Genomic DNA, 27,603 nt, shown 5'->3' with positions numbered 1-27,603 from the left:
TGTCATGGTAATAGAGAAGTTGAATGATGAGCCACTGATACAACTTTCCCTGGAATACAATCTTTTAAATCTTTCAAAAAAGTTTTTAAAAAGGCTCAAAACACAGGCCTGCTTAAACTGATTGCAGTCATAAAAGATTCGTTAAACTTTTTTTTGGCCAATAATAAGATAAAGTATTTTTATTCTAGTCAAATTTTCGAAACAGAATTTTCAAAAAACATACATGTTTAGGCGGGGACAAAGTAACAAAATAGTTTTTTGAACGAGTGTAATGAGAGAATCCATGCAAAACATTACCAAATTCACTTTATTTGAGTGATAAAACTATAGTTAATACTATAAAACCAATCACAATACTTCGTACAGCACAGAAAGAGATACCTAAGGTAAAATGTTTGTTGCAAGAGTTTATCCTTGCAACTGAAACATGATAAATTTTAATTTAGATTTTTACTGACAAAATATTACCTGTAATGTAGACATCTTCTAGATGAATTATGGGCGTTGAGAGAGCAACATCATACAACTTTGCGGCAACCTCTCTTGACATTACATAGCCAGTGCCTGACAGATAATTAGGATAAAATGATTTCTTATAAATATATTTGGGAACATACCTGAAAGTAAGTTTTAAATAGTATTTATTTAATCTTCTTACTAATGATATACCTTGGAAAGCATTATCGTAACTACCATTTGTTCCTTATATCCAGAATCGGTTTAGCTCTACAAATAAGTGATCCTATTAAAACTGTAGAATTTGCTTTGGAAAGGAGGGCAGATAAGTTGGCAACGTTAACAAACATATCGTCATCAGTTTTCATTAGATATCGAGGGGACGGACATTGATGTAGAAACCACTTGAGCATCATAACACTTTTTACAGTAAGATTATTATAGGAGTCTATAAAATTTTCTTGAATTATATCTTTAAATTCATTACTTTCTTCTTCTATAGTACTCTAAAAAACAAAGAAAAAGTAAATAAATGTACAATGGCACATAATCAATATTCATCGTTGAAAAAAGTCATTTACAGGTTATTTTTTAATGAAAGTGAAGAAGCCAACGCTACTGTAATGCCTTTGTTTACAAATTCTTTTTCTGCTTTTAGGTTTAGTTTTACAATTCATTTCATTATTACAATCAATAAAATTATAATAATTTAAACATAAATAAAAACAAAAATTCTATAAACAACGAAAAAGACAGGAAATTATAATCAAGTTAACTAGATGGTCCAGAAGAAATAAATAATACGTTCTCTGTACTTCTGTAGGTGTTATCAGTACACAAGTTATCAATACTTTTCGAGTTTAGGAATTATTTAATTTTGAAATAAATTTAGGTGAAATATAAGTTTGCTTCATCAGGCAAATGGGTTTGGAATTATTTAGTGCACAAGTGCAATTCAGTATTGGTTTAGATTCGATATGAATTTTGGTTCTGATGAAAACTTAAATTACTTCGCTCATGCAAAAACAAAAAACTAGAATGTCAGAGCTGCCAGTTAGGTTCAACCCTGATAAGTGTCTCATTAATCAAGTAAAGCTTATATAGCAATTACTTAGTACAACATGTAAAACTATGTCTAATATTCTTATATTACACGTTTTAAAATGATAAGTTACAGCTTGATTGTATAAACATACCTGTAAAGTTACATTGGTTGGCCATCCTAGTAGGAATGCAACTTTAACAGAACTTATATTTTGCGATGCCCATGTCTCTCTTATAGCAAGCCTCTGCGCTCCATTTTCGGGAGCTGAGCATACAACAATTAAGATATTTAAAAATGAATCTTGGCATATTTCTTTTCCACTAATTAAGGCGGTTTCATTTTCAGGAACAACATACGCTCTAGTTTCTCGTGTGACGTTCAGCTCCCATCCAACGACTAAAAGTAAATAATAATATTCTAGTTAATAAAAAAACAATACATGTTTTTAACAGCATATCAATATGAGGTGTCCCTCAGAGTTTTAAAAATAAAATAAAAGAAAGAAAGAAAATAAGTACTGATATAATATACTTCTTGCACTTCTCTTAACTACTTATGTAATGCACATAGTTGTTTTCATTTGGTCATTAAGAGTTTTTGAGATATAAGCTAATCTTAAAATTGAAAAAATATACATACACATTTTCAGAGCAGATACTTCGACTAATAATTTATGAAAATGATTCTTCATTTTCAACCCTCCAAAACAAAAACATCTAACGTTATAACAATTTATTTAAAATTTGTAAATAAGACTGATTGAGAAAAAGTTAGAAAGAGAAAATAGAGCAAAATTAAATAACAAGACATTAAGTTTGTATCATCTAATCTAATAATTTCTAATCTTTTATATACGGGGTGACCAGAGTTATATGCTCCACCTACTTTTTTTTTAAACGGCGGGAAATTTCGAAAAAATAAAAAACACATATTTAATCATTTTTAGTCTAGTTTATTTTCAGTGATTGACCCATTTTTTTAAACCCCTGTATCTCGTGATACAGCATCCAACTTTGTTTCTTCAAATGGAACGTTATATTTTTTGTTGCATATTTTTGTAGTATTTAAGCTCCTAAAAAAAAACAAAAAAAATTTTTTTGAAATCGGTTAGGTTTTTCAAAAGTTATGGTAATTTAAAATATGAAAAACAAACAGTTTACTGTCAAAATTACGTTATTTTTTTTAAAGAATCTATTCAAACTGGGCACAATCAACGGATAGGCAAGCCAAAACTCTGGACTCGCCACACTTTGCTTGTAGCTGCACTTATGGTGGCAAAGTCAAGATCTAGAAATTGCATACTACAAAAATATGCAACAAAAAATATAACGTCCATTTGAAAAACAAAAGTTGGGTGCTGTATCTCGAGATACAAGGGTTTAAAAAAATGGGTCAATCATTAAAAATATACTAGACTAAAAATGATTAAATACGTTTTTTATTTTTTCGAAATTTCCCGCCGTTAAAAAAAAAAGTGGGTGGAGCATATAACTCTGGTCACCCTGTATATAATATTATACATTGCTCATAATATACATATATGTTAGATACGCAGAATAATAAGCCTCTGTCTTGATATTATTACGACACCCTTAATATACGTGAAAAATTCAAAATTATCAGCAAGATAATACACATAGTTAATAATTTAGTATTAGTAAAGAATTTAGTGAAAAAAGAGCGCTTCAGTGTTCACATACATACTTTTAACTCCAAAGTATCGAATCTTTTTTACTATTGTATTTTATAAATTAACCACAATTTTATCCTGTCTAGCTTACTAAATGAAACTGTTTAATGAATTTAAAGTAGGTATATTTAAGTCAGTAAGAAGTAGAAGTAAAAGTAAAGTAAATAAAGATTCTAGATAGAGAAAAGTTAGGCAGGCACAACTGAAGTTGGTATCCGAACCTGGTATCTTCGCGTGGGAAGCCAGTACGCTAACCTCTGAGCTCTCTTTTCTCCAACAATTTTCTCACTTTCTATTTTAAAATTTAGTAGTATTTTTTCCTAAGCTTTATAATAGGGAAGTGGAAGTTAAAAAATTTTAGTCAAATATATAGCAATTTGATGTACGTATTAAATAAAATGTTCAGCATTCCTGGGAAGTGGACCAGCAATTTCTTTATAGATCTTAGCGCCCTCAAGATATTCCAGACCAACATTCAACTTATACTTGAAATACTCGTACAATACACGTATCGGCAAGAATAACTAGCTGTTGAGTGCAACTGTTTGGGTTCAGCGAAACCACAGGCAAACTCTAGCTCAACATAATACCACTTACTCCCACACGCGCGCATACACACATATTTACTTACTCTTTTGATAGTGGAAGCTAAATAGGTCTAAGAGGGTTTGAATTGCAAAGGGCTTGATACCTCTAACAAACCAAAAATTCAAAACCTTTACGCTGTATGGTGAAAATGCAGTATATGCAGGGGTGTATACGGAGGAGTGGTCGAAACTTCGGGAGGTGATTCAACAGCTCAAATACAACAAAAAATATTCTATTCACTTTGGCCCGATTCTCAATAGTGTCCAAAATATTTGCATTTTTAACTTTTCAAAGTTACAATTTTATCTATTCGTGATCGGTTTTCAATATTAATTTTCCACCAGCAATACACGTTTTGGGAGGTCCTCTGACTGCAAAAAATGTTATTTGTGACGCAAAGAACAAAAATAATAATAATTGAGGATTTTAAAAAATGCAGTGTAATGTAACGGTGTGGGTGAATCAGGATAAATTTGTTTTATCATCAATTAAAAGCTACCATCACATCATTTTAATTTAACCTGTACGCAAGACTTCTTGACCTATGATTACGGTAAGAATATCTTGCCAGGGTGTTGGTCTAGCGGTCAAGAGCGTGGCTTTGTAAGTGGGAGATCCCCAGTTCGAATCCCGCGTACGCAGTCATTCTTATTACTTAAAAATCATAATACTTTTCTTAATAAAATGTAGCCATACCTGGGAAAAAAACATTTAGTTTACTTCGTGGGTTTTTTCGAAATTCCGCTTTCCTAAAAGTTATTAGCAATTGGTGCATTTTAAATGGACCACCCTGTATATACAATATATATACATTCCTTTATTCAATCAATAAAATTAATATAAATGAAGGATATATATATATATATATATCCTTGGTTTCTAATATTTTTGAATAAATGAATTACTTATGACGATAAATAGTAAAGATAACTTTTATGGGGGTCAGATTGAAGGCTATTTTTTTAGAATTTATAACCTTTGGATAATCTATAAATATACAAATGTTCTCCAATATTGGATAGTTTATGAACAGTTATATATATATAGAGAGAGAGAGAGAGAGAGAGCGAGAGTTATGTACACAGGGTATATATGGAGGAAAGGTCGAAACTTCGGGAGGTGATTCGGCAGCTCAAATGCAAATTCTATTCACTCTGGCCCGATTCTCAATGATGTCCAAGATTCTTGCATTTTAAACTTTTCCGTCGATATTCGCGTTTTTGGGATTATTATTAATTATCTTTGATGAAAAAAAAAACCTCTATTATGTCATTTATATATGTAGCACAAACAATTGTAGTCAAGAAACGAAAAATTTACAATTCTTTACAGGTTTTATGTTGGGGATTAGTGCGATAAATAATTTCTCGTCTTATTCATTAGCTCTTCACAACTCCTACTTCCGTTAATTGTGTAGTTCAAGAAAATCTGTTTTATTTACATTATTTAGCATATTTTTTTAATTAAGTAAAAATGACATATAGGTCTAAACTCGTTAAATGGAAATCCTTTCTTTTGAAATTAGTACCTAAACCTCATTTTATCATGTGATATAGAGATATCCTAAATTCACCATGTACGATGACAGTATAAAATATATTTATTGGCAAATAAAACTAATTTCTATTTCTGCAGAATGTTTAAGTTATGGTAAAATTGTTAAATTGTCTCAGCAAACTTTGAACCCGGAAAAGAATAAAACCAGCTGTCTGTTAACGTTCGTGAAAAACAATATTGTCCTTTTAAGTAACAATAACTTTTTGCAGAAATTATACAATTTCAAACAAAAAAGTTCAAATTGTGAATCATACCTTGTTTAGGTGGAGCAAGATGATAACTCGGTGTGTATATTACAACCAAGCAAATAATAGACACCGTTGAGAGGGTAAGGTATTTAAAATACCTCCACTCATCACCTAAAAACATCTGCGAATGCAAAAAACAAAAACACAATGCTTGTTTGAATGTATACAACAAAATATTTCACATAGTTTGTTTTATATAATTTATATTTGCGTGGTAGACAATTTTTAATAACTGCAAAAACAAATCCATTTATTTTCTAATTGAATTTTATATTTTAATTTACTTAATCAAAATCTTAAGTTGTTAGCTTTGAATAAGCAATTATTTGAACTAGATACAATTAAGAAGGTAACTGTTAAGAATTAAACAGAACTACCTAGTTCCGTTATGAGCATTAACTTTCCATACACAAAATTTGCTTTCTTTTTTCAACAATCACATGAATCAAAAAAATAGAAGAATACTACGCGATGCTGTTTTCTTTTAGTAAGTTTTTTTTTAGAAATCCACGAATAATTTGTAGTTCTCCTTCCTGAATTGGAAGGTTTTATAGAAACCCTAAGGAGTTGGAGTAATGATAAATGACAATGCTAGACTTACCGACTAGTTCGCAGTTGGAAGTAGACTCTGAGCACAGACAGACTGTGACTAATATCAGTCTACATAAACTTCTGTACAATACTCATCCATAATCCATACTTCTCTTACCATACAATAAAGAGGTTATGTTATGGTTACTCCCCGCAAATGTGTCTGGTACATCATTACATTTTTGATGGACCATTTTATAGATATATTTGTTTAAAATGGGTTGAATAAAAAACCGTGAAAGGAAATTAAGTTTACATCATGCTTTAGCTCAAAAATAGTTACCTAAAATAAGATATGAAGTAGTTGTAATGCCTCAGAAAAAAAAAAATCAAAGAAAAAATATAAACTTCTAATCTCTTACTAAACACTAATATAATTAGTTTCCTCTTTTCTAGGTAAAGTGAAACATTTTTTAAAAGATACGAATAACTTGACAAGAGAATATTAATTAAAGAATCAAAACGGACATTATCATAATGCAATCGAAGATATGAACTTATAAGCTGACATGAACCAGAACTGGGAGAAAGGTTATGGTTAGGTTAGCCATCTTAACTGTGATAACTTAGCCTTTGTACTCTGTTCCATAGTGCTTGCTGCTTAGTTCATATAAACATTCTAGGCGTTCGGATGAAGAAGGGTTGATTCGTAATGTAGGAGTTAATTGGTTGATTATTGTTGAATTCTTAAAAAATTGTGTTTTTACAATTAATTTTATAGAGGGAAAATTTTATAAATCCTAATGAATTTATTTATAAATACTGTTTTTAAAGTAGCTAGTAAAATAAGACCGTGCAATTATTCCATTTCAAATGTTCCACATTTAGTAGTGTGTGCTAGAAATATAAATTATACTACCGAAGCAATGAAGGAAGAAGCGGAAGAAGGTGGTGGAATACAGGAAAAAAGCAAGTGGCTGTCGTATAATGATAAAATATATCCTCCTATTCTACCCGGCGAAGAGCAAAGACCGGCAGTAAGTAATAAACTTCCCGCCTAAATATTGAATAAAATGGATTTAACGAGATATAAAAATTTATGCTTAGTCTATCAGATTTTGTTTTTTATGTATTTTTCCCTCTGGGTTATATGTTTATATACGTTAGACTTTACAAAACTTATAGTTATAGCAATAGTCCTATTGCTGTTTTGATAGAGTGTAAAAAACTGAGAAACTGATCTAATTGTTAAATATTCCGGAGAATATAGTACGTTTCAATGAAAATGACGGATTCATAATACTTTTTAAGATTTCGAAAAAGAGGTATACCACTATGGAACACTGTAAGAAGTGATGTCGTTTCGAAAATTTCCTCCTATTACTATCATTTCATGTGCAGCAGGAGCAAGATTCCTCAAGCTGGAAGTACTGTTAGATGTGCCTCTTAAGTGGCCTTGAGGCTTGCGAATGCACCTATTTTATTAAGTTAGTGTGATGCGAATCACATCAGGATCCGTTAATGCACTTCATTTTTTTTTTAATCTAACGGCGCTTCCACTAGCTTGTTGGGAACTCATTTGGGACATACCGTATCTCTCGTTTTTTTTTAAATAATACTATTACTTGATTTTTAGGTTATTGTTGTTTTACGGCAGAATAAAGTTGAAGCAAACTCAGGCAAGCCTCTTTTTTCGTACCTAAATAAGCCGCAATTAGCTTGGGATAAAGTAGAGCGACCTTCGCTTCAATCAATATTAATACCTTGCTAGTAATAAATACTACTTGCGTCTGCAGTGGAAGTTAATAAATCTAGATTGTGTAAATAAGGTTCTGGGACACTCACTTCTGCATTTCTAGATTAATACCGCAATATTATTCCTTAAATTTAGTCAAATTTTTATTTGAACTGGATTTTTTATTGTTGCAGTACGTATGCCATGTGAAGAGAAATATCAAATATAGTCCGAAAAAGTTATGGTACATAGCTTGTTTTATTAGAGGAATGAGTATCGAGGAGGCCTTGAAGCAATTGGATTTTGTAATTAAAAAAGGTGCTATTGCTGTAAAAGAAACTATTCTTGAAGCCCAACAATTAGCACTAGAAAAGCATTGTGTGGAATTCAAGACTAACTTGTGGATTGGTAAGTTAAGTTTTCCTTTCATACAGAACGGCTACACTTTCTGTTGGCCCGGCAAGAATATTGGACTAGTTCATAGTATAACAGGTGACGAACTGACACCTGACGCATTCCAATAAACCCCTAATTTCTCTCTTACTGCCTCACTTTTCATCCATCTATCACTGTATGTGTGTATGAGTATTGTAATTCTATCAAGGCTTTAAACTACTATTGCTAAGTAGAATTTGGTCCACTCAGCTCTTTGTTAAAAAAAGTTTTACTAAAATGCATAATCTAGCCTTATTAAGAGTTATTTAAACAATCTACCGAATTTGTTACTATTTAACATTCCATTTCTAAATTGAAATTTAGGGGAGATATCTCAGTAAACCTTCAATGTCGTTCCGCACTTTTAACGTCCCCAGCCGGACAACTTGCTCGAGATATTCATGTCAACCATTACTTTATGCAGCTCTCACTATTCACCTTTTCAACAGTCCCGTTGAAATTAATGAATAAATGTTGAGTACGGAGCTGATTCTCCGCCTTTTTCCATTAATCTCAAGTTAATCGGTGGTTTAGTTATTTTTTTTAAAACCAAATTGATAACGATCTAGTAGACTTATTCAAAGTGAAACAATCTCTGGAAAAGAATTTCGATGAAATTTTGTAGGGAGCTGGAAGATGAAGATATCTTTAGTAATTAGTTTAATTGTTTTCCCTTTTTTTTGTAAATTAGACATTTTGTAATCTGGAGTTCTAATCATGAAGCAATTTGTTTTGCCAAAATATTCAGTAGTTTTTGAAGGGTCTTCATTAGTTCCTGCCACTACGCTTAAGAAGTTCAACTGAGGCTGTCAAATTATTGCAATTTGGTAATTTGGTACATCTTACCCTCGTCGTGGAGGCTTGAGAGAGATCTCTTCAGCAGTTCAAGTTCTTTTCTACTTTGACTTTTTAGTGAATTCAGATTATCCTCAACTATATTTCTAAGATGGCCGTTTGATAAGAATGTAGCTTGGTGCCCCGCCTCCCAGTGAAGAGGTCAATCCGCGAAATGCATTGGAAATCGAACGTGGTGTCCAGAGGGTTTGCGTATTGTCGTGGAAGGATCTTGAACCGTTGGTGGATCCGTAAACCGATGGTTCTGATTCTATGACTTGCGTACATGCAGGTTTCAATTGATCGGTGGTAATCCGTTTGATCGAACCTCTCACTTTGACGTCCATGAAGTTATGAAATCTTTTGACCTCAGGAAAAGGTCCTTCTTATGGTGGTTGTAAAGGCGGTTGCTCCTGATTAAGTCGCACGAAGACATGGTGAGTCCTCTTGTAAAGATGCGGATGGAGGAAAAATTTAGAAGAGTCATGATATTTTGGTATTGTAGGCTTTAGCTGTCTCACGTGTTCTTGTAGGTTCTGAAGGAACTCGTTTGTTGTTTGCGGTGGTATTTGATGAAAAAAATCTCCTGGCACTCTCAAAGGTGTTCCATAAGCATTTCGGCAGCTGAAGCTTGGCTGTCCTTTTTAGAGGCTGTTCATAAACCTAACAAAACTAAAGGCAGAGAGTCAACCCAGGTCAGTATTATCGAGGAGGTGAGACAGGTGAGGGCCAATTTCAAAACGCGTTGCGTACGCTCTACCATCCCATTGGTTTGAGGGTGGTAGGCGATTGTGTTGGCGGCATTGTTACCAAGATACCTCTTAAAGTTTAAAAAAGTTCGCTTTCTAATTGTCGGCCACAGTCAATTGTAATGGTTACTGACAGACCGTGCCGAGCAATCCTGTCGGATAAGGGTGTACGGGCTACAGTCTCCGCTATCGGTGTGTTCTAAGCTTCTGGCCATCTGTAAAAGTGGTCTACAACAAATAACAAGTACAGATAAGAACGGCAGAGTGGCGAAGGACTTCCGAAATTAATGTGAATATGAGAGAAATCAAACCATGAGTATTCATAAAAAGATTCTGAAAAAAATATAAAACATAGAAATTAAATAATCGCATTAATTAAATGCAAGCAAAAGTATGAGTGTAATAACGTTTATAAACGTTTAAGATAGAATTAATTGTTATTTTGATATATTTTAGTTAATTAATTACTGTTCATTGTTTTAAGTGACTGATTCATTATTTCAATAGGATGAAAAAAATAAATGCCAATTTTAGTCATATTTTGTTTTGTGCCGAGCTTTCGGCTAAGGAACTAGGTCATCTTCAGGGTCGAAAGCCTAGCACAATAAATAAATATCATGACTGAAATTGGCATTTATTTTTTTTTTATTCTACTAGGTAATTAATACTATTATTGTTTATTTTAAAATGTTAATTGTAAAAGCTACCAGCCTCTTATACTCATTTATGGACGTGTATCGAGAAAAAACTATCGGGTTACCGGCTGTGCACTGAAAAACTGCTGGGTGAATTTAGTTCTTTGAGTGTTATATTTATTTATTTTTTTTTAAATCTTAGTTTTGGACACAATAGTTTTTGTCTTTCTCTTTTTGTAAAATATTTTCAACTTACAAGGTATTAACAATAAAATAAGGTAATAAAATGAAATTAAATATTTTGTATTAAAACAGTCTTCGGTTTTTGCGAAATAGAAATAAGTTAAATACTCTTTTAAAAAATGGTAAATCAATTTTTTTCTTTTTCAATAACTTTTCTCAAGCAAAGTGAATAGTAGTAATAGACCCCGTAAATTTCAGTGAAACTGGAGGCTAGAATATGTTTTCTATGCAAATAAATTAGCCTCTACTCTTTTACATTTTATTACAATTTAAGTATTAACTTGTAGGGATGTAGTTTTTTCAATTTTTTTATGTACTTTGAGCCAAAAATTAACAAATGTAGAAAGCATTTAACTGTCAGAATTTCTAATAAGAGCTTTCTATTTCTTCTACAGCTGAATCCTTCGTTGGAAAAGGATACGTAGTCAAAGGAATTCGACGTCACGCTCGATGTCGCCTCGGAAAAGTGGAATATAAGTATTGTCACTACTTCGTAAGATTAGAAGAAGGAAAACCTCCGGCTAATTATTACAACCTGCCAAGCAAAGATAAAGACACACTTTTATCTAAATGGATAGAATCTATGAGGAAGCGTAGAGTAATATCTTCTTTATGAAAAAGTAAGATAGTGCAATTAAACGTTTTTGTAAACATTTATTTTTCCCTTTGAAATATGATAAATCTGATCATTTTTTGTGCGCTAATGGTGAAATAAGAAAACTCATACGATATGTGTACATGTGAATAGTCAATGTTACGTTCAACTGTGTGTATTTTTTTTTTTTTTTCTAAATTAAACTGTTTCTTCATTTTATTTACATAATTTTGAATCATTGAATTGTTTCTATAAAAAGGTAATGAGTTTTATGGGAACTCTTAGTGCTTTAAGTATTAACTTAAGGAAAGTAATTTATTTTAAATTTCAATGCAAACTCATCAAATAAGTTTTTAAATTAACCTTTTCGTTTTTCATCGGCTTAAAAGAAATAAAAAAATATGTGCAGTTTCTCGAAATTTATATTCCTGTCGAAAAATATTGTCATTCTGGAAACAAGGACTACTAAACTGAAGCTGGACGCACAGGATGATTAATTGTGGGCAAAACTACTTTGAAAGCGGTAACTTTCAGAATGTAATTTTTTAATTCAGATTTTAATGTAAGTGTTGTACGAACCTTTAATTTTTTCAATTTTCTAACAAATACACCGCCATGCCTCAGTCTTTTCGGCTGAACTTACTGCCATCAATAAATGTGCAAATCTCGTGGCCTTAATAGAGGCACAAACTATACTCATACTTTCTGATAGCAAGAGTGAGCTCAACAAGTTAAAATGTCCCGGGCATAACGCTGAATTCACCGTCCTCGAAACTGTCCACCGCCTAAAGAGAGCGGGTCTTAATGGAAAGACGGTTCGATTGATATGGAGTAGGGGCCACTCAGGGAAACCTGGCAATGAAATTGCAGACTCCAAGGCTAAGGAGGCAATTCACCTGGAGAACCTAATGCTTGAGAAAATGTTAATTGCAGAAGTAAAGAACCTCTCTAAACGTACCTATTATAGGGAATGGTCTGTAGAGTACGAAAAACCAAATATGCCAAAGGAAAATTTTACACCTCACTGCAGCGGACAATAGCTAAAAAACCGTGGTTAACTGACTTCGCAGAAGGTAGAAAGTTCTACACTTCTCTGATCCGACTGCGTTTCAATAATAATTTCTCGCCCTACCACCTCAGTCGTATAGGAATTTCAGTCCCTCCAATTTGGTCTTGCCCTTCTGATACTATAATAGACGCCAACCACCTGATCCTAGAATGCACTAGACACCAGGATGATAGGGACGAACTGTGGAACGCAGTTATAAAAGCGAAATGTCCACTTCCTGCCAACCTACATACCATCCTCACAGAACCAACATCCGAAATATATTTAGCTATTTTCCACTTCATTACTAAGAACAAAATCAAACTTTAAAAAAAATAAAATAAAAAAATAGCCGTAACTAAAAGCAAAAATAAAATAGTACTAATAACCCATATCATTAAATAATACATTAGTACATCTTTGGCTAATCTGCACAGACAGGAAGCAAAAAAAAAAAAACAAATAGCAGTTTTCTTTGTAATTTGCCTGCATTCACGAAAAAAATGGTTCAAATTCTTGCTTTTAATTCACTCAATAAATGTAGAGATACTCAATAGGTGTTAATGCTTTAATGAAAACATTCTCAATAAAACTTAGGTTTTATGTTAGGTAGTCTCCCATTATCTATTACTTGTATCTTGACAGAAAAAGTTGATCAAGAATATGGGCTTTATGAGTATTCAATCCAGACTTTTTTTTAATAATTTATTGCGCGTCATCATGAGAGTTTATTGGTGTCTGGAGCCTTTTCCAGAGCACTGCCTGTCTCCGGGTATTGTTCTCTAGTAACAGACCACTCTTTCTATCGCCGTATTCTGCAAATTAGAGCTTAGAAGCCTACATATGTTTGCAGATAAAAGTTGAAAGAGTAATATTCCTGTCAAAAATAGGTTTTCATCAGACAGGATAGGTTGGCTAGTATTTGGTTGCAAACAGAAGACGCAACCTACAACTAAACAAGAATAGATTTAAGTCTTGTCCAGAAAAATATGAAGTATCTTTAACAGATGAATATGAAGAAAAGCCATTTTTAAAGAAGCAAAAAACCATATTTATTCCCGAAGAAAAGCATTATATTCCGATCTTCAAAATTAATAACAGATCTCCAAAATGCAATAAAAGCATTTCCCATATGGTCATCTTTTCCTTTTATTCTCTTTATTTTGAATTCCAATTATAATTAAACGGATCTGTTAAAATTGTTTGTATTTTACTATCCTCGTTAAGTATCTATAAAGAACCACCCAAATTTGGACTATTCAGTAGGTCTGCATTTTCTGCATAGACATGGCTGTCTTGTAGAAAACTAGAAATCTGAACTCTTAATAAGGGGCAGACTGCTTGAAGAGATATATGTACATCTTCCGGGACATTCATACATATTGCAAGGGCACTTGTATAGTATTTATCCTTTCTTCACTGTTGGCAAATTACCTCAAGAAGCTCTTAACTGATGAAAAAAAGAATTCTAACCAATAACAGAGTTAACATCATTGGTGATGTTTCCATTTGCTGGGTTAATCTCCAATTTTACATACCCTATGTTATGCTTTACTCTTAACACTTCTTTGATCAGGGAATTTCTCCCCTACTTCATTACAAAGCTGCTGAATGGTTCCTCTGCTCACAAACGAAGTGCAACCGGTCAATTTCACTCATTATTCTTGTTCCAAGGCTAACAGATCATTACAGCAATACATTCTTTAATTTTGTATTAGTTTTGTTGTGAAAAGTGTTAGTCTCTTGGAGCCTTACCGGTTTAACTCTATTTTATACTACTTAAGTGCAAAGCAATTTTGAAAAAAAAAAAATCTTAGGGCTCTATAAATAACCTTGCTTTGCCCCTGAAATGCTCTGAAAGCCTTAAGAGATTCCATTTTTTTTCTAAGTAAATTTCTACTACATCAGTCCACTCAAAATACCAGAATAAGCATCATAAAGTTCACTCTAATACAGTCAGATGAAACTCCCATAATTTTTAGGAATGTCTAGTCGCAATTGCTATTGGTACAGAACAAATAACAGGAAGTATTATCACCTCATCAATGGAAGATCCAGCTGAGCTGTGATAACGTGAACATATTGATTTCGCCGAGCTATTATTTGGCCACTACTACATTATAGCAGTTGATGCATTCAGCAAATGTGTTGAAGTCGTCTCTATCAAGACAATTTCAGAATTGTGAACAGGACGATTAAAGCTGAATATAGCACTATATTCACTTTTCGGATCCCACTTCTCGTATTGGATAATGACCCTCAGTTCAATTCTCAGTTTTTATACAAAAATATTTTTATCTTTGTGACATTAAATAAAAACTAAAACAAAAGATTTAACCTGCAATAAATAGGCCAATCAAAAAAGACAGTTAAAAAAATAAAGGTAAACCTTCAGGTTAATGCGAAGATAAAGCAATACAATTTTTCTGAAGTTTGAAAACAAGATCAGTACACCGATAACAAATGGGATGTTGGGAAAAAATAAACAAAGACCTTATTGGGGGTTTTATAAATATAATTTTGTTTTCACAATGAACAAAATAAATAACAAATAAATCTTAAACATTGGATTAGTTTTAACTAATGCTTAATAGTATCTTCTAAAAGGCTACTTTGGTGTGATATTACTATAAAATTTAAAACTTAATGAATATTGTTAATTCACGCTCTTTGTTAAAACAACTTTTTTAAAATAATTATTTTGAATGATACCGAGAAAATGAATGTTTAAATTTAAAGAACATAATGTACTTATCCTTGTAGGCTGTACTGTAATTTCAGTTACTTTAAAATATTTAATTTCTTTAACAAATAGAAACATATAAATTTTTATTTTTCATAAATAATAAAGAAGTTTCATTAAAAAATATATATATTTCCACTTTATAGGCCTACGAGCGAGCTTTTAGTTACAGGCTTATTATTGAATTTTGTTTATATTATTATTTCTTCTAATCAATATCACAATTTAAAATACTTTATTAGTCAATGATTAATATTATGATATTTTAGTAAAATAATTAGGGCCTTGAAATAGTGGTTGGTAGACCAATTCATAAGACCAAAACGCCTTGCCTTTTTAAAAAAATATTTCAAATTTTAGTCGAGGTAGATTTAAATTAAAAAAATAAAATAAGAGTATTAGGTAAAATTCAAATTATGTTATAAACCTACACCACAATGATAAAAAGTTTAACATTAAAGTTTTAAATCCTGACCAAGACTGTGAAGTGGCCAAACCACCATTTTTTTTTTTTCCTTTATTTAACTAATAGAAATTGATTACAGAAAACCTTAAGTTTTTATTTTATTCAACTTATAAATTACATACGATGGAATTTCTAAAATTTCCTTACTGCTTATTTTACCTTCCCTATCGTGGGATGGCGCTAAAAAAGTGGAAGCACTAAAGAGTCTAATAAGAAGTCAACACCTCTAACATTTTTAGGCACTAATTTATAACGTTTATGTATTTTATTACATATTGCTTTATAGTGGTTATTATTTCCTTGAAATAAATAAATAAATAATCGATAAAACAAAAACATTTTCACATTAGGTACTATAGGTAGGTAGGTACTAGGTGACTTTTTGCAAAAAATAAAACTATTTTATTACAAGAAGTAATATCTTATAGCTAAGTTGAACCAATGTGCTTACAAATGATTCTACTCGCAAAAAAAAATTTAAAATTAATACGTAAATAACCCTATGGCATGTCACAAATTTTGAATAAAAGCGACAAACAGCAAGTTGACTGAATAAAGTTGAGCATTTTATAATTTTGGTCCCCGCCTACACTAATGTATTTTTGTTTATAACGAATATATCCCCTCCTATTATAAATCTTTAAATTAAATTTATTGTAATTTATAGATTTTAAGTTCAACTATGTAAGTATTATTTTGCTAAATATCTAATTCATTTAATTTCGACATTTTGAGACTAAATAAGGCATCAAGTGTAACAAAGCTTTTCTTATGCCTATATATTAAGCTTATAGGCAGGAAAATGTGGTGAGTGTACATCAATTAGAAATAAGTATGCAACTGCAGACTTAAAGAAAAAGTTAGCTATTTGTTTTAAATTAATAAGTGGTTACATGAATATGAATTTAATCAAAACAAAATATTGATAGAAGTATAAACCATCTTGATAAGTGGGTATTACTTGTTAAAAAAATTAACATCTTATTGTAGGGGAGATTTTTTAGGTGATACAATAAGTACTTTTTCCTTATCTTTAAGTTCATCATTGCAGAAGACATTAGTGATCACTATATCACCAGTTGAAAGCGTTTGGGAAGATGTACTTGATATGGACAAATTATGACAAGAACAATGACAACTACCTTTACCTGAATTACAACCTCCAAGATCATTATTGTTTGCACTTACAGCGCTGGTTAATAATGCTTCTAATCTTTCAATTTTGTCAAGTCTATCCATTCCTGTATCCGATAATAGTTCATCCATTAACTGCATTGATTCCGTTAAACTACGAGGCTCTCCTAAAAAATAAAAGTTAATTTTTACAAGTACTAAACCTGAAACAAATCTAAGAAAAACATTTAACTCCTACGCATTTTTTTTTTTCAGAAATTAAGAAAATTTTAGAGAAAACAATTCATTATAGAATTTGAACAGGAAAGGTAGTTTTCATTTGAAAAAAAAAGAAGATAAATGAGGGAATGTTCACTACAGTTAACTTATTAATTAAACTTATTTCTAAATTCATTCGGCATACATTACTTAGTTTACATCCAGTTTCAGTATTCACGTTTTTAGGAGAATTTTACTTCTATTAATCCTTCCACGACCCTTAATTGGTAATTGAACGTTAAGCAACTGCTAAAAAAAATAGGCGATTACTTTATTCCCACTATAAAGTTTCTGCCAAATCGTCACTGCACTAACTCGTGTTTGTACTCAGGGGTCCTGGCAGAAACATTTCCCCCATTAAACTTGATGGAAAAATCGCGATAGATTAAAGGAATTCCGAAACGTCACATCTCGAATTCCATTAATCAATAACGGTTAAAATTTATGTTATTAAACATTTTAGACCAAAATAGTAGTCGGAATATTAATAATCCTTAGAAATCTGATCAGATAATTTCCTAAAATTATTTCAGATCACATATTGTAGGTATTTCATGGAACTCGAAGAGATGGCAGCAGATGACTGTCTAAGATAAAACAAAACTTAGAAAATAATACACACGAGTGAATAAATACATTTTTTTAAAAATGAAAAGTTCTTGTAATAGTTTCAAGCGTTACAACACTCAAAAAGTACTTTTCTTTTATTAAACATTACCATGCTCAATTACACGATATTGTGTACTCAACAATGTGGACTTTAAAGTAGGGAACAACACAACACATCAGGCAAATGGTGAATCGCACGATTTCTTACATGTGCTTTAAAAAATATTTCAATTGAGTGTTATACTTGTATGTTTGGCGTGGTTGTATTTATAGGGAAATAATTTAGCATTTTACCTATGAGCCTTTTGGACAATCTGTGGGTTACCTCCTGAATATACATATTTACCATTATTTGTTACATACTATACATTATAACACCTGTCTGTTTTCCACTGTGAAGACGTAGTGAAAACGAATTTAATAAGGAAGTAATTTAATACTCCGTATTTCATCAGTATAACTGCATAATAAGAGAGAAATAAGATCCAGAGGTGGAACTCGCTAAACAAATTAACTTGACTAGCAAAATATGCATAATAACACCCACCTGCTCCGTACAAAAACATTAAGTATGTGCAAGCAGTCGCTAAGATCAGAGACGATCAGAAAAAGGAGAAAAATAATTTAATCAATTAATATTTTAATGCCATTTAAATTAAATAAACAAAATAAATTACGGATATTCAATTCGGTTAGTAGGAGCATACTCTGTTATGGCGCCCAAGTATGGGGAGGAGAATTGCATAATGAGATTGAGAAAGTATTGCGATTTTTCATTAAAAAACTATTCAGACTGCCTCAATACACTCCTTCCGCTTTTCTCTATTTAGAAACAAATTTATACCCCATTTTTGTTTATATCATCAAACTTCATTTTGATTATTTAATTAAAGTTTTGTCTCTATCTGATAATAGATTGCCAAAAATTCTAGCTCTAATAGTAATTAAAAAAGATATTTCTTGGTTCAGAGAGATTAAACATTATATTGAAAAATTTAATTTAAACATTTCATTAAATCTGGCTAATTGTAACAATGTTGAATTATGGCGTAGTAGTCTCAATCATATCCGTAAAGACTTTAAGGAACAATATCGTCAACAAATTATGAACTGTAACAGTTTTCCGCTGCACAGAGAACTAAAGTTTAAATTAAATAATCACTACCTATATGATTGCTCATTGTCATTAGATAGTATTAGTTGGATTTTTAAATGTAGAGGAGATTTATTGAATCTGAATTATAAACATTTTAAGATTGATGGTACCAAGTGTGAGATGTGTGGCTCGAGGACTTATTTCACTTTTTAGCTGTCTGTCCAGCATTATGCGAAATAAGAAAGGACTGCTTTAATAAATATTTTCTAGCCGCCAGTGAGATTCTTGAGTACATTAACGGGAAAGATTGGAGATGTTTAGTAAAATATTGTAAGCATGCCTATCAACTTAGGACTTAGTATAATTTAAAATAATGTCTATAGATTGGTTTCCTTTCAACAAAGACTTCTATTTTTTCTTTACATGTTTAAGTCGGAACTTGTTTTGTTTTTCTTTATTTTCAGTTTTGTATTTTGCTCCTTTGCTGTTGTTTTCATTTATCGTTATCTATAGTATATAGTATTTATTTAGTTATCGTAACACGACTCCACTCTGACGGTCCAAGAAAGACCAAGATGTGTGTCTTTAGTTAAAATATAAAATGCATTGTAGTATATTTAGTTATTTTCTTTTGTAGGTGATTTTTTTAATTTTGAGATGTTTATAAATGTAAATATAATTAATAAAGACAATTATTATTATTATTATTATTATTATATTAAATAAATAATAAACCCTAGGTTGGGTTCTGAGTACTGAAAATCATCAAGGACTTCCTCCTGTTTTAGCCTTTTTATTAATTTTACGTCGACCAGACTTGAAACATTATTCAAATGTCACAGAACTTGTTGAAAAACAAAATAAGAGTTAAAAAGGTTATAAATTCAATAAATCAATTTATAGACTAAAGTTTAGAAATTAAATGGATCTTAAAAAATGGAAGTGCATTTTTACAGTTCTATTTTTAGTTTTTCCCCCCCGTTTTTACAGACAGAACTAAGTTCACTATTCGCTTAAAATAATAATAACTTTGCTCGATTAATGTACTTTGGTTACAATATTACCTGACAAAGAATTATCTGATGAAGTAGACTTTCCACTATTGCAACTTTCCAGGCTAAACATTTCACTTTCTCCTTCCCTAAAAGTTACTTACTTTTAGAAATATTACATTTGAGTATGTTTTTTAAAAATTCAAAAAGGTAATAAATGCAAATGCTACATATATACTTATTCAGTTTAGCTTTTTAAAAATAAATAACTATTTGTAATACTCGTGCACATCAGAGAAAAATAACCACTTCCATAGTAACTTATCTATTCAAAAGTGTACTTCGCACACAACGAATACTGATATTCAAAACTGCATTTAAAAACAAAAGTTTTAAACAACATACCTGTTTTTCCCTTCTAATTTTTCTAATTTCCGAGCGACTTTATATGAACCTTTTAATTTCTCTTTTTCTTCTTCAGTTAAATCAAGATACCTTAAGTAGATAAAACAAAAAATCATTAATTTGATGAATGAAAAAAAAAAAAAATATTTCATTTCTTTTTGAGCAGAAATCAAAATTTCTAAATCGTCAACTGTTCTTGCAGATGTTAGTGTGAATGTATAGTAAGGTAGGTTGTCAACAGATTTCGGCGGTCTACTTTTGTTTTTAAATTAGGCTAGTCATATAGGCGCAGAAAAAAAAACTCATTGGAAGTATAAAAAGTCCTCTGAATTTATAGGAGTTTATGAATAAAATAATCCTGATCTTGAACAAACAATAAAATACTGTAGGATCGTCACCTATTTGACTGCCCAAAAATGATACGAAATGAGTTTTTTCATCCAAATATTTCTATTTCTACGGTAAAATAGTGCAAGAAGCTAAGGCGTGCAATAAGTAATGTAGTTTATGAGCATTGTAACCGGAATATGCTTGAAAATTTCGAAGGGAAGTTGATGAAGTAATGAATATGGCACAAGAAACTAAAATTAGCACTTCTTATAAATATAATTAGTTTTGGTTCATAATTTTTCTGTCCTTACATTACAAGGGGAAGGAAGTATGTTAACAAATGAATACTTTCTCTGTCTATTGGCGAACAACATTTCTCTAATAATAGGTATTTCTTTTACCAGCCAATCATGTCAAAATGGTATTATAAATACACTGTCGAATATCTTATTCTGACTAACTGGTTCGATGTAAATTACTAAAGGTGTCCATGCATAGTTATGTTTAAACCGTTTTACCTGGTCTTGCAAAATAGTGTGCGCCTACTGTCTCAGTGTTTGCTAAGAAGAATAATTTATTGTGTCGCGAAATTAAAGGAAAATTTCAAGACTGAAGAACTGGAAACCCAAGTTTAATACAGAAGGAAATGAGAGAGCAGAGACACTTGGAAAAGGCATCTTCACGAGTACCTTCAGACAAAAGTATGATGGAGCCTTAAGAGGAAGGGGCTTACTGAAGTTTTTTTTCTTAACAAAATTAATACATAAAGTAATGGGTACCTTAGTAATCGTATCTCTCTGTTACTGAGAACGATGTTTCTACCAGTGTGGGCAGATGTAGCAAGTTTCGCTCTAAGGTCAGATACTTCACTCTCCACTTTTCTTTGTTTTTTATGTTGTTTCACTTCACTAGGTTTGATATGCATTAAAACTTGTTCATCACATAGTTCCCAAAGTAATGGCTCAAGATCCTTTCTTAACTCTCTGGAATTAAAAAATAGATTAATAATAATAATAAATTACGTTTCCTTTACCAAGTATGTGTTCAGAATAAAAGAGGACAATAAACCATTTACTTTAACCATTCCAGAGTTGGTCAAGAGTAAATTGTGGTTTGATACGATTCTGTCAGGCCTTGAATTTTTTTTTTTAATATATCAATAAGAAAACTGTTAGTGAGGTAAGTTAGAAATCACATCTCTTGAAGAGAATCAGGTGAAGACCTGATCGGTAGTTGGATGTAAAGTCTGCCACAGTTGAATATAAGGGAATAAAATGAAGCCAGAAATATAACTCGAAATATACCGACAAAAAAAAGGGACTTTGTTATGACCCAGTCATTTTATCAGTTTACTTAAAATTAATTAGTAGTGACTAATAAGTTTTTTATTGGTAAGTCATTATTACATATTGCTCATAATTATATAAAAGAATAGTCATTGTACTTTTCGGCTATCATTTATTTTATCAATTTTTTGGATTTTGAGTATTCAATGGAAATATACCCAGAGAAAAAAAATGAAGGTTTTTACTAAAATGTCTTAGGCGCCACTTTACAGAATCAAATTTTCATTATTCTAAAACGGCTCCTAAGATTTCATTAAACTTCATAAAGACATATAATAAATCTAAAAATTATATTTGAAACATTTTCTAGGCTATTCTGCAAAAACTTCGTACTGTAAGCTTCTCTGTAAAATTTTATTTCGGTGTAATTTTTAGGTTTTTCAAGCTGCAATGTTAGTGGGAATTAATATAAGGCAAATTTTCCTATTTTGAAGAATGTTAATGGTTAGGACCTTGAAACATTCGAGTGTTCACGCCCGATTTCTTCAGTATTATAATTGTCAAGGTCTTATAAAATTGACAGATTGTCTGCCTCATAGTGAGTACCTTGAATGCAAATGCTAAACATAATTTGCTAGTATACTTGGTAAATAATTCCCTATTAACAATTGGCTCACAGATTTGATTTACATATTATTATTTAAGGAGGGTTAAAGAAGGGCATCTTTATGCTCAAGTTTCGTGTCGTTAATGACATCAAGAATAAATGTAAGGAGAAAAAGGATTTAATCAGTGTTTAGTGCCCTCAAATATCTCGGATTCAAATCCTGCTGCTGGCTCTTGGAAACTGACGGATGGTGGACAGTGTTATTAAAGAGAAAACTCTCTCCAGAGGCCGAAAATTTACGGAGATTCTGGGCACCAATTACTTCAAATGTTGACGCGTCTTAAATAAAAAATATACAAGAATTAAAAAAATAATAATGATAATGATAAGCTAAAATTAGGTACGGAAAATCGAGAAGCTTCAATTACCAACAGGCCATGAAGCATTTAAAAAATAAAGTAATAGCAGACGTATAAATAGCATACTCATAGGAGCCAATAATACAACGTCCGCCTTGGTATCGCGTTGCCCCGATTTCCCAATCGTTATACATAGCTACCGTATTTACAAAACTCCTATATATTCAAACTGTCCAAACGTTACAATAAATACAACACATTTCTTGAAGTGACTCTCATCCACAGGAATACTAAATCGTAGATATAAAATGACATACCCGTGCTTAATATTTAAGGGAAATAAAATATATTCAAGATTACAACCGGTTATGGTGATCCCCAGGACACGTCTGTTATTAACCTGGATCTAGTAGCGTGCGGTCTGCAAATTTTTTGTTTTAGATAGACATTACAGTCAAGTAAGCTAGTGAAATCAACTTTTTGATATATTATAAGAATTGAAGACAGAAAAATTTAATACCATTCAAGGCAGTTCATTAAACGATCAAGGAAGTTACCTACTTTAGCATAGCGTTGTAGACCTGGGGTACAAGTGACAACACATCAGCTGCTGCGTAGAGGAGCATGTCTCTAGTTAGAGGCCTACGTGCCCAATACCTTTGATCTCGGCGATAGAGGGCTTTTAAAGTCTCCTTTTGAGGATTAATTGGAGCACCATATAATTCGCAAAGGGCGTTCAAACTAACATTTTTTACTTTATATACAGGTTTACCAGTCAACTGCAATTGCACAACCGCATGGGCTGCCTGCAAAAATGAAAATAATTAATTAAATTAAATGCTAAATGTTTAAACGTAATTAATAAATTTTACGTTTGTTGATAAAGTAGTGTCCAATTAAGGGTACTTATTTAAATACAATGAGTAGCTATTAAATAAGTAGCATAAAACTCATATTTGTTTTAATTTTAACTTAAACGTTCATTGAATTTGTTATATAAAACAAATGTGATAATAAAAAATGTCTGTTGCGCCATTATTCATCTATGAGAGAGGGGACATTAAAATTTATCAAAGAAAATAATACCTGCAGATTAAGCTCGTTACGTTAAGAATATGACTAGTCAAACCTTTCGGTTGATTGAAATTCCTCCTTTCGGAAAAAACAAATTCGACTTACTATTTAATTATCTTGAATAAAATCTTCAATATAAAACTCATACAACTTTCTCCTAAAGCAACCTTTATTACACATCTAAGTTCCCTTCCCATACTCATTCGTACATTAGATATCTATCTTTAAGACGTTTAAGGTTGATTTTCTGAAGAAAAAGTAAAATTGCTGCCTTGCTTTCATGGCCAACCTGACATTAACATTTCATACCCGATCAGGTCTTAACGATGTATAATTGGAATATATGAAATTTAATGTACTTCAATGTCAATTTCAAATACGTTAACTTCATTATCATATGTAATCATTAACATATATGTATGAATGTATTGCTGAGCTTCCTCTCATCTGCCTGTGTTATTAATATTTTATTTGTAATTAATCAATGTTGTTGTTTGGTAATTAAAGCAATACCTGAGTATCAAAAACATTTCTTAAAGTAATTCCATATTGATTGAAAAGATTTACACTATCGTTTCTGCAGTCATGAATAACCTGCAATTTATATAAATGATTAAAAATAAATGGTTGTATTTTGTTTTATATCACCAAAAACACTTTTTTAGTTACCTTACCTTAACTACCTTATCAGATTCCAGCAATCTTTGAAGACCACCAGTAACCACCAAATTAGGACACGTAACTAAATCAAATATATATGCTTGACCATTTGTTAAACCAATCTGAAACAGAGTCAATTGGCCTTTGACACCTAAATTAATACCTTCACAGTCAAAAGATATAGCAGTTCCTTCACCGCTGTTTAGAATTTCTTCAACTAAATTCAAACATTCTTTCACATTGGCAATTACTTTTGTGTTTTGCAATACTTTCGTTTTCCAGTTTTCTCCATTTACAGAAATGGCTGCTAGATTTCTGTCTTTTTCCGTATTTTCGGCTAATGTTTTCATAACTAAACTGTTAACTCGTTGCTTTAGAGACATTTTTTGAAGGTTATTTGTTACTGCTATCTCACGGATGGGGGCAGGTTCAACATATTTGTTTCTAACGTTGTTATTATTTTCAGGTTTATCATTGTCGTTGAAATTACAATCAATTATTTTGGCACTATATATTACATTTGATACAAGGTTAGCCTGCACATTAAAAAGATTGGAATGCATTTTTAGAAAAGTTAAAAGATCTTGAGATGTTTTGAATATTGGAGACCACATATCTTCGGGGAAGAATGTCCCAACGTGATGAAATAACTGTTCTACTAATAGAGGTCCTTTCATTTCTATGCACTGCTTAAAAAAATTAAGAAGTCGAGACGTAGCGGCAGAATCTACTTTAATAACTTCTAATTCATGAAATGGTTGAGGTTCTCTTCCTTCATATTCTTTAAGCATTACTGTGTCTTCTGTCACAATAAAATCATCAGGATATCTGCATAAAAAATCTTTAAATTCCCTTATATGCTGTCCTGAAATGTGCCTCACTTCTGGAGATGCTTGCGAGCGGTGTCCTAACAAACTCTTAATAGGTACTTCAGTCCCTTCACCATATTGGCGCAGTTTATTTGAAAAATATTCGACTGCTTCTTTGGCATAATCTCTTTTTCCACTATAATTAGAGTTATTGTTATCTGGCGATTGAGCAGTAAATGAATTGATATAAACAACATCTCCATCAACAATAAAGAGGGCTGGATACTGGGCCAAAAACTTTTTTAAACCAGATTGTGATCCTCCAGCAATTTGTCTCATTTCTTTTGTAAAGCCTTTAGCCCCAAATTGACAACTTAAATCATGAAGAGTCCGTGGGCCTCCTTTATCCATCAATCTCTCAAAGAAAAATAGAAGTGTCATATTTCTGACAAATTCATACTCACTACTGTCCATTATGCTAATTGAGAAACATTACTGTACAGACAAAGAGAGTAAAAAAAAAGGAAACTTCTTGAGAAGTCCCTGCTGCGATTTATTTATCAGGACATTATAAATTTTACCTTGATCCTTCAAGTACGAAGTAAAAATCATTCAGTTTAATAAAGTACCTTGCAACAAAAATTAAAGATGCGGTCCATGCTCACCTAGTAAAAAAATATAACACTAACTTGACAACATAAAATTAACGTTATTGCAAATTATGTGACCTGCCATCCCAACCCAGAACCCACTCCACGACTCCACTATAGCAGTGAGTGACAGGGACAGCTACAAGTTTGCAATTTAGCCCAAAGATTGAATTAGAAATATTTTCATGATATCAAAAGTTTTAAATATATAAAGATGTTAATAAAACAATGTATAAAGGGCTTATTTAAAACAATTAAATTAAGAAAAAAGAATTTTGAATGTGTTATGGTTTAGATTATAGATTTTTTATTTTACCCCCCTCTTTCGTTAGTAGTTTTTTTTTGTGGCAAGAAAGTTATTTTAATTAGTCAAATGACTTTCACCCAAATGCGCCACAATTCTATTTCTTTAGTTGAAAGATATCAAATTACTAAAACGTTTCTAGGAATGGGAAAAAAAATATTGTAAGCTATACCTCCAATCAAGAAAATTTTTGAGGCCAGCTGTCTCCTTATATCTCTCTGGTGGTTTCCTACAAATAATTTGGTTCTATTATTTCATGTGAAAATGTTCCAGGAAACTTACGGTTTTTTAGATTGGGATAAAATTAGGCTTCTAAAATACTGTTTCATTAGGGTACATTACACTATACTTCTACCAGTATTTCGAGCGAAGAAGGATTTTCATATCCCAGCTTCCCAGAACTCCTCGTAAAATCCAGGAAATCGCCTATGTTTTCTGTGGGAGCAAAATTTCCGACCAACAGGAGGTCCCCCTATATGACGGGAGCACATAAAAAAAATTAAGGGTTGAAAAAAAAATACTAGTGTATGGTAACTAATAAAAATCGTTCTAGAGAAGAGTTCACATTTCCAGGAGAGCTACTTTCTCAATTAATTTGATCTTCAATAATATTACAAGTAACAGCATCTACAATACAATAAAATTTATAATGATATCTAATTGATGTCTCCTAATCTCTTAAGTTCGTCATAAAATTCATCTGATTTCTGGATTCTTCGGGATGATAATCATTAACTGCACTATAGTTATAAAATTTCTATACCAATAAAATTCTAGGTCCAATGAATTTTTCTAAGCTATCATTCTAAATAAAGGGCCTTTAGGGAATTTTTATAGTAAATTGGTCAAAGATCTGATGAAACCGTCTCATCACGTCTTCTTGACCAAATAATATATTTTTAGAAACATGGATCCTGTTCCGTCTTAATACAGTCGGGGGACCAGCCTCTAGATTCTTATTGAATGATTAGAATTTTAAAGATAGGACTCTTAAAAGATTACAATCAAGATTACAATAGTGGGGCGGGACCTATAACCCACGGCACCTCAGGCAAAAGAGGCTTATTGTGTCCTCCCTCTTTGGATCTAGAAAACGAAACCTCCCCTACTAAGAAGATTGAGGACTTTCCCTGCTAGATCTTTTTGCGCTACTATCACGTTTGGTTTCAAAACAGCCAAATGTTTCTTAGCGCAACCACTTGATAGCAACGCAAGGATTCTTAAAAAGTAGCCGTGGAGTTTATTGCATGTCTGACTTCGTTTGAGTGTTCCTTCTTATGTAATGTTTGGGAGCTCTGTTAACTTTCGATTGCTGTTCCATAAACATCTAAGGGAGTAGATTCTGAAAACGATAAGCAGATAACGAAGAAAATCAGTTATAGAACGAACATTTTAATCGAAAACCGGGAATTATATGATACATTTGGCTTTA

At 31.7% G+C, this 27,603-nt stretch overlaps 3 protein-coding genes across 10 annotated transcripts in view; 1 reads left to right on the top strand and 2 right to left on the bottom strand.

Annotated features, from left to right (window-relative positions):
• The window catches only part of LOC141449361 (beta-1,3-galactosyltransferase 1-like), a 32,529-nt gene extending 25,929 nt beyond the window's left edge, over window positions 1-6,600 (bottom strand). For 3 of the 8 annotated variants that reach the window (XR_012455477.1, XR_012455478.1, XR_012455479.1), the window contains exons 1-5: window positions 6,186-6,392; window positions 5,591-5,705; window positions 1,653-1,897; window positions 694-962; window positions 469-617 (exon numbers count right to left, since the gene is read on the bottom strand). Coding sequence is in view for 4 of the 8 variants with exons in the window: in XM_074118740.1 (XP_073974841.1) it covers window positions 469-617; window positions 694-962; window positions 1,653-1,897; window positions 5,591-5,705 (778 nt within the window). In the remaining 4 variants the exon portion in view is untranslated. Of the gene's footprint in view, window positions 1-468; window positions 618-693; window positions 963-1,652; window positions 1,898-5,590; window positions 5,706-6,185; window positions 6,393-6,458 lie in introns of those variants that run through there. The other 5 variants (XR_012455480.1, XM_074118742.1, XM_074118740.1 and 2 more) reach the window with 4 other exon arrangements.
• Window positions 6,601-6,720: 120 nt separating this feature from the next.
• mRpL22 (mitochondrial ribosomal protein L22) lies at window positions 6,721-11,403 on the top strand. The gene is made up of 3 exons (XM_074118746.1): window positions 6,721-7,152; window positions 8,045-8,258; window positions 11,142-11,403. Exons 1-3 carry the CDS (start codon window positions 6,919-6,921, stop codon window positions 11,360-11,362), a joined length of 669 nt encoding a protein of 222 aa, XP_073974847.1. The 5' UTR covers window positions 6,721-6,918; the 3' UTR covers window positions 11,363-11,403.
• Window positions 11,404-14,893: 3,490 nt separating this feature from the next.
• Window positions 14,894-25,988, bottom strand: egl (Egl_like_exo domain-containing protein). The gene is made up of 7 exons (XM_074118726.1): window positions 24,423-25,988; window positions 24,262-24,342; window positions 23,236-23,480; window positions 21,202-21,405; window positions 20,093-20,182; window positions 19,760-19,836; window positions 14,894-16,899 (listed from the first exon to the last, which is right to left on the bottom strand). The coding sequence occupies exons 1-7, from the start codon at window positions 25,689-25,691 to the stop codon at window positions 16,580-16,582; spliced, it is 2,286 nt and encodes a 761-aa protein (XP_073974827.1). The 5' UTR covers window positions 25,692-25,988; the 3' UTR covers window positions 14,894-16,579.
• Between the last annotated feature and the right edge of the window lie 1,615 nt (window positions 25,989-27,603).

The sequence above is a fragment of the Rhodnius prolixus genome, unplaced genomic scaffold (assembly GCF_049639745.1).
Source record: "Rhodnius prolixus isolate KJV_2025 unplaced genomic scaffold, Rpr scaffold_2, whole genome shotgun sequence".
Lineage (NCBI taxonomy): Eukaryota > Metazoa > Arthropoda > Insecta > Hemiptera > Reduviidae > Rhodnius > Rhodnius prolixus.
This window is presented reverse-complemented; position numbering and strand designations above follow the sequence as displayed.

What these genes read in the sequence shown, in the direction of transcription:
- mRpL22 (XM_074118746.1), top strand. Translation starts at nt 6,919, where the DNA reads ATGAATTTATTTATAAATACTGTTTTTAAAGTAGCTAGTAAAATAAGA. An exon ending in GCGAAGAGCAAAGACCGGCA is followed by an intron (nt 7,153 to 8,044) that starts GTAAGTAATAAA and finishes TTATTGTTGCAG; the next exon opens with TACGTATGCCATGTGAAGAG. An exon ending in CAAGACTAACTTGTGGATTG is followed by an intron (nt 8,259 to 11,141) that starts GTAAGTTAAGTT and finishes TTTCTTCTACAG; the next exon opens with CTGAATCCTTCGTTGGAAAA.
- egl (XM_074118726.1), bottom strand. Translation starts at nt 25,691, where the DNA reads ATGGACAGTAGTGAGTATGAATTTGTCAGAAATATGACACTTCTATTT. An exon ending in AATCTGATAAGGTAGTTAAG is followed by an intron (nt 24,343 to 24,422) that starts GTAAGGTAACTA and finishes TATAAATTGCAG; the next exon opens with GTTATTCATGACTGCAGAAA. An exon ending in AGAGAGATACGATTACTAAG is followed by an intron (nt 20,183 to 21,201) that starts GTACCCATTACT and finishes TATCTACTTAAG; the next exon opens with GTATCTTGATTTAACTGAAG.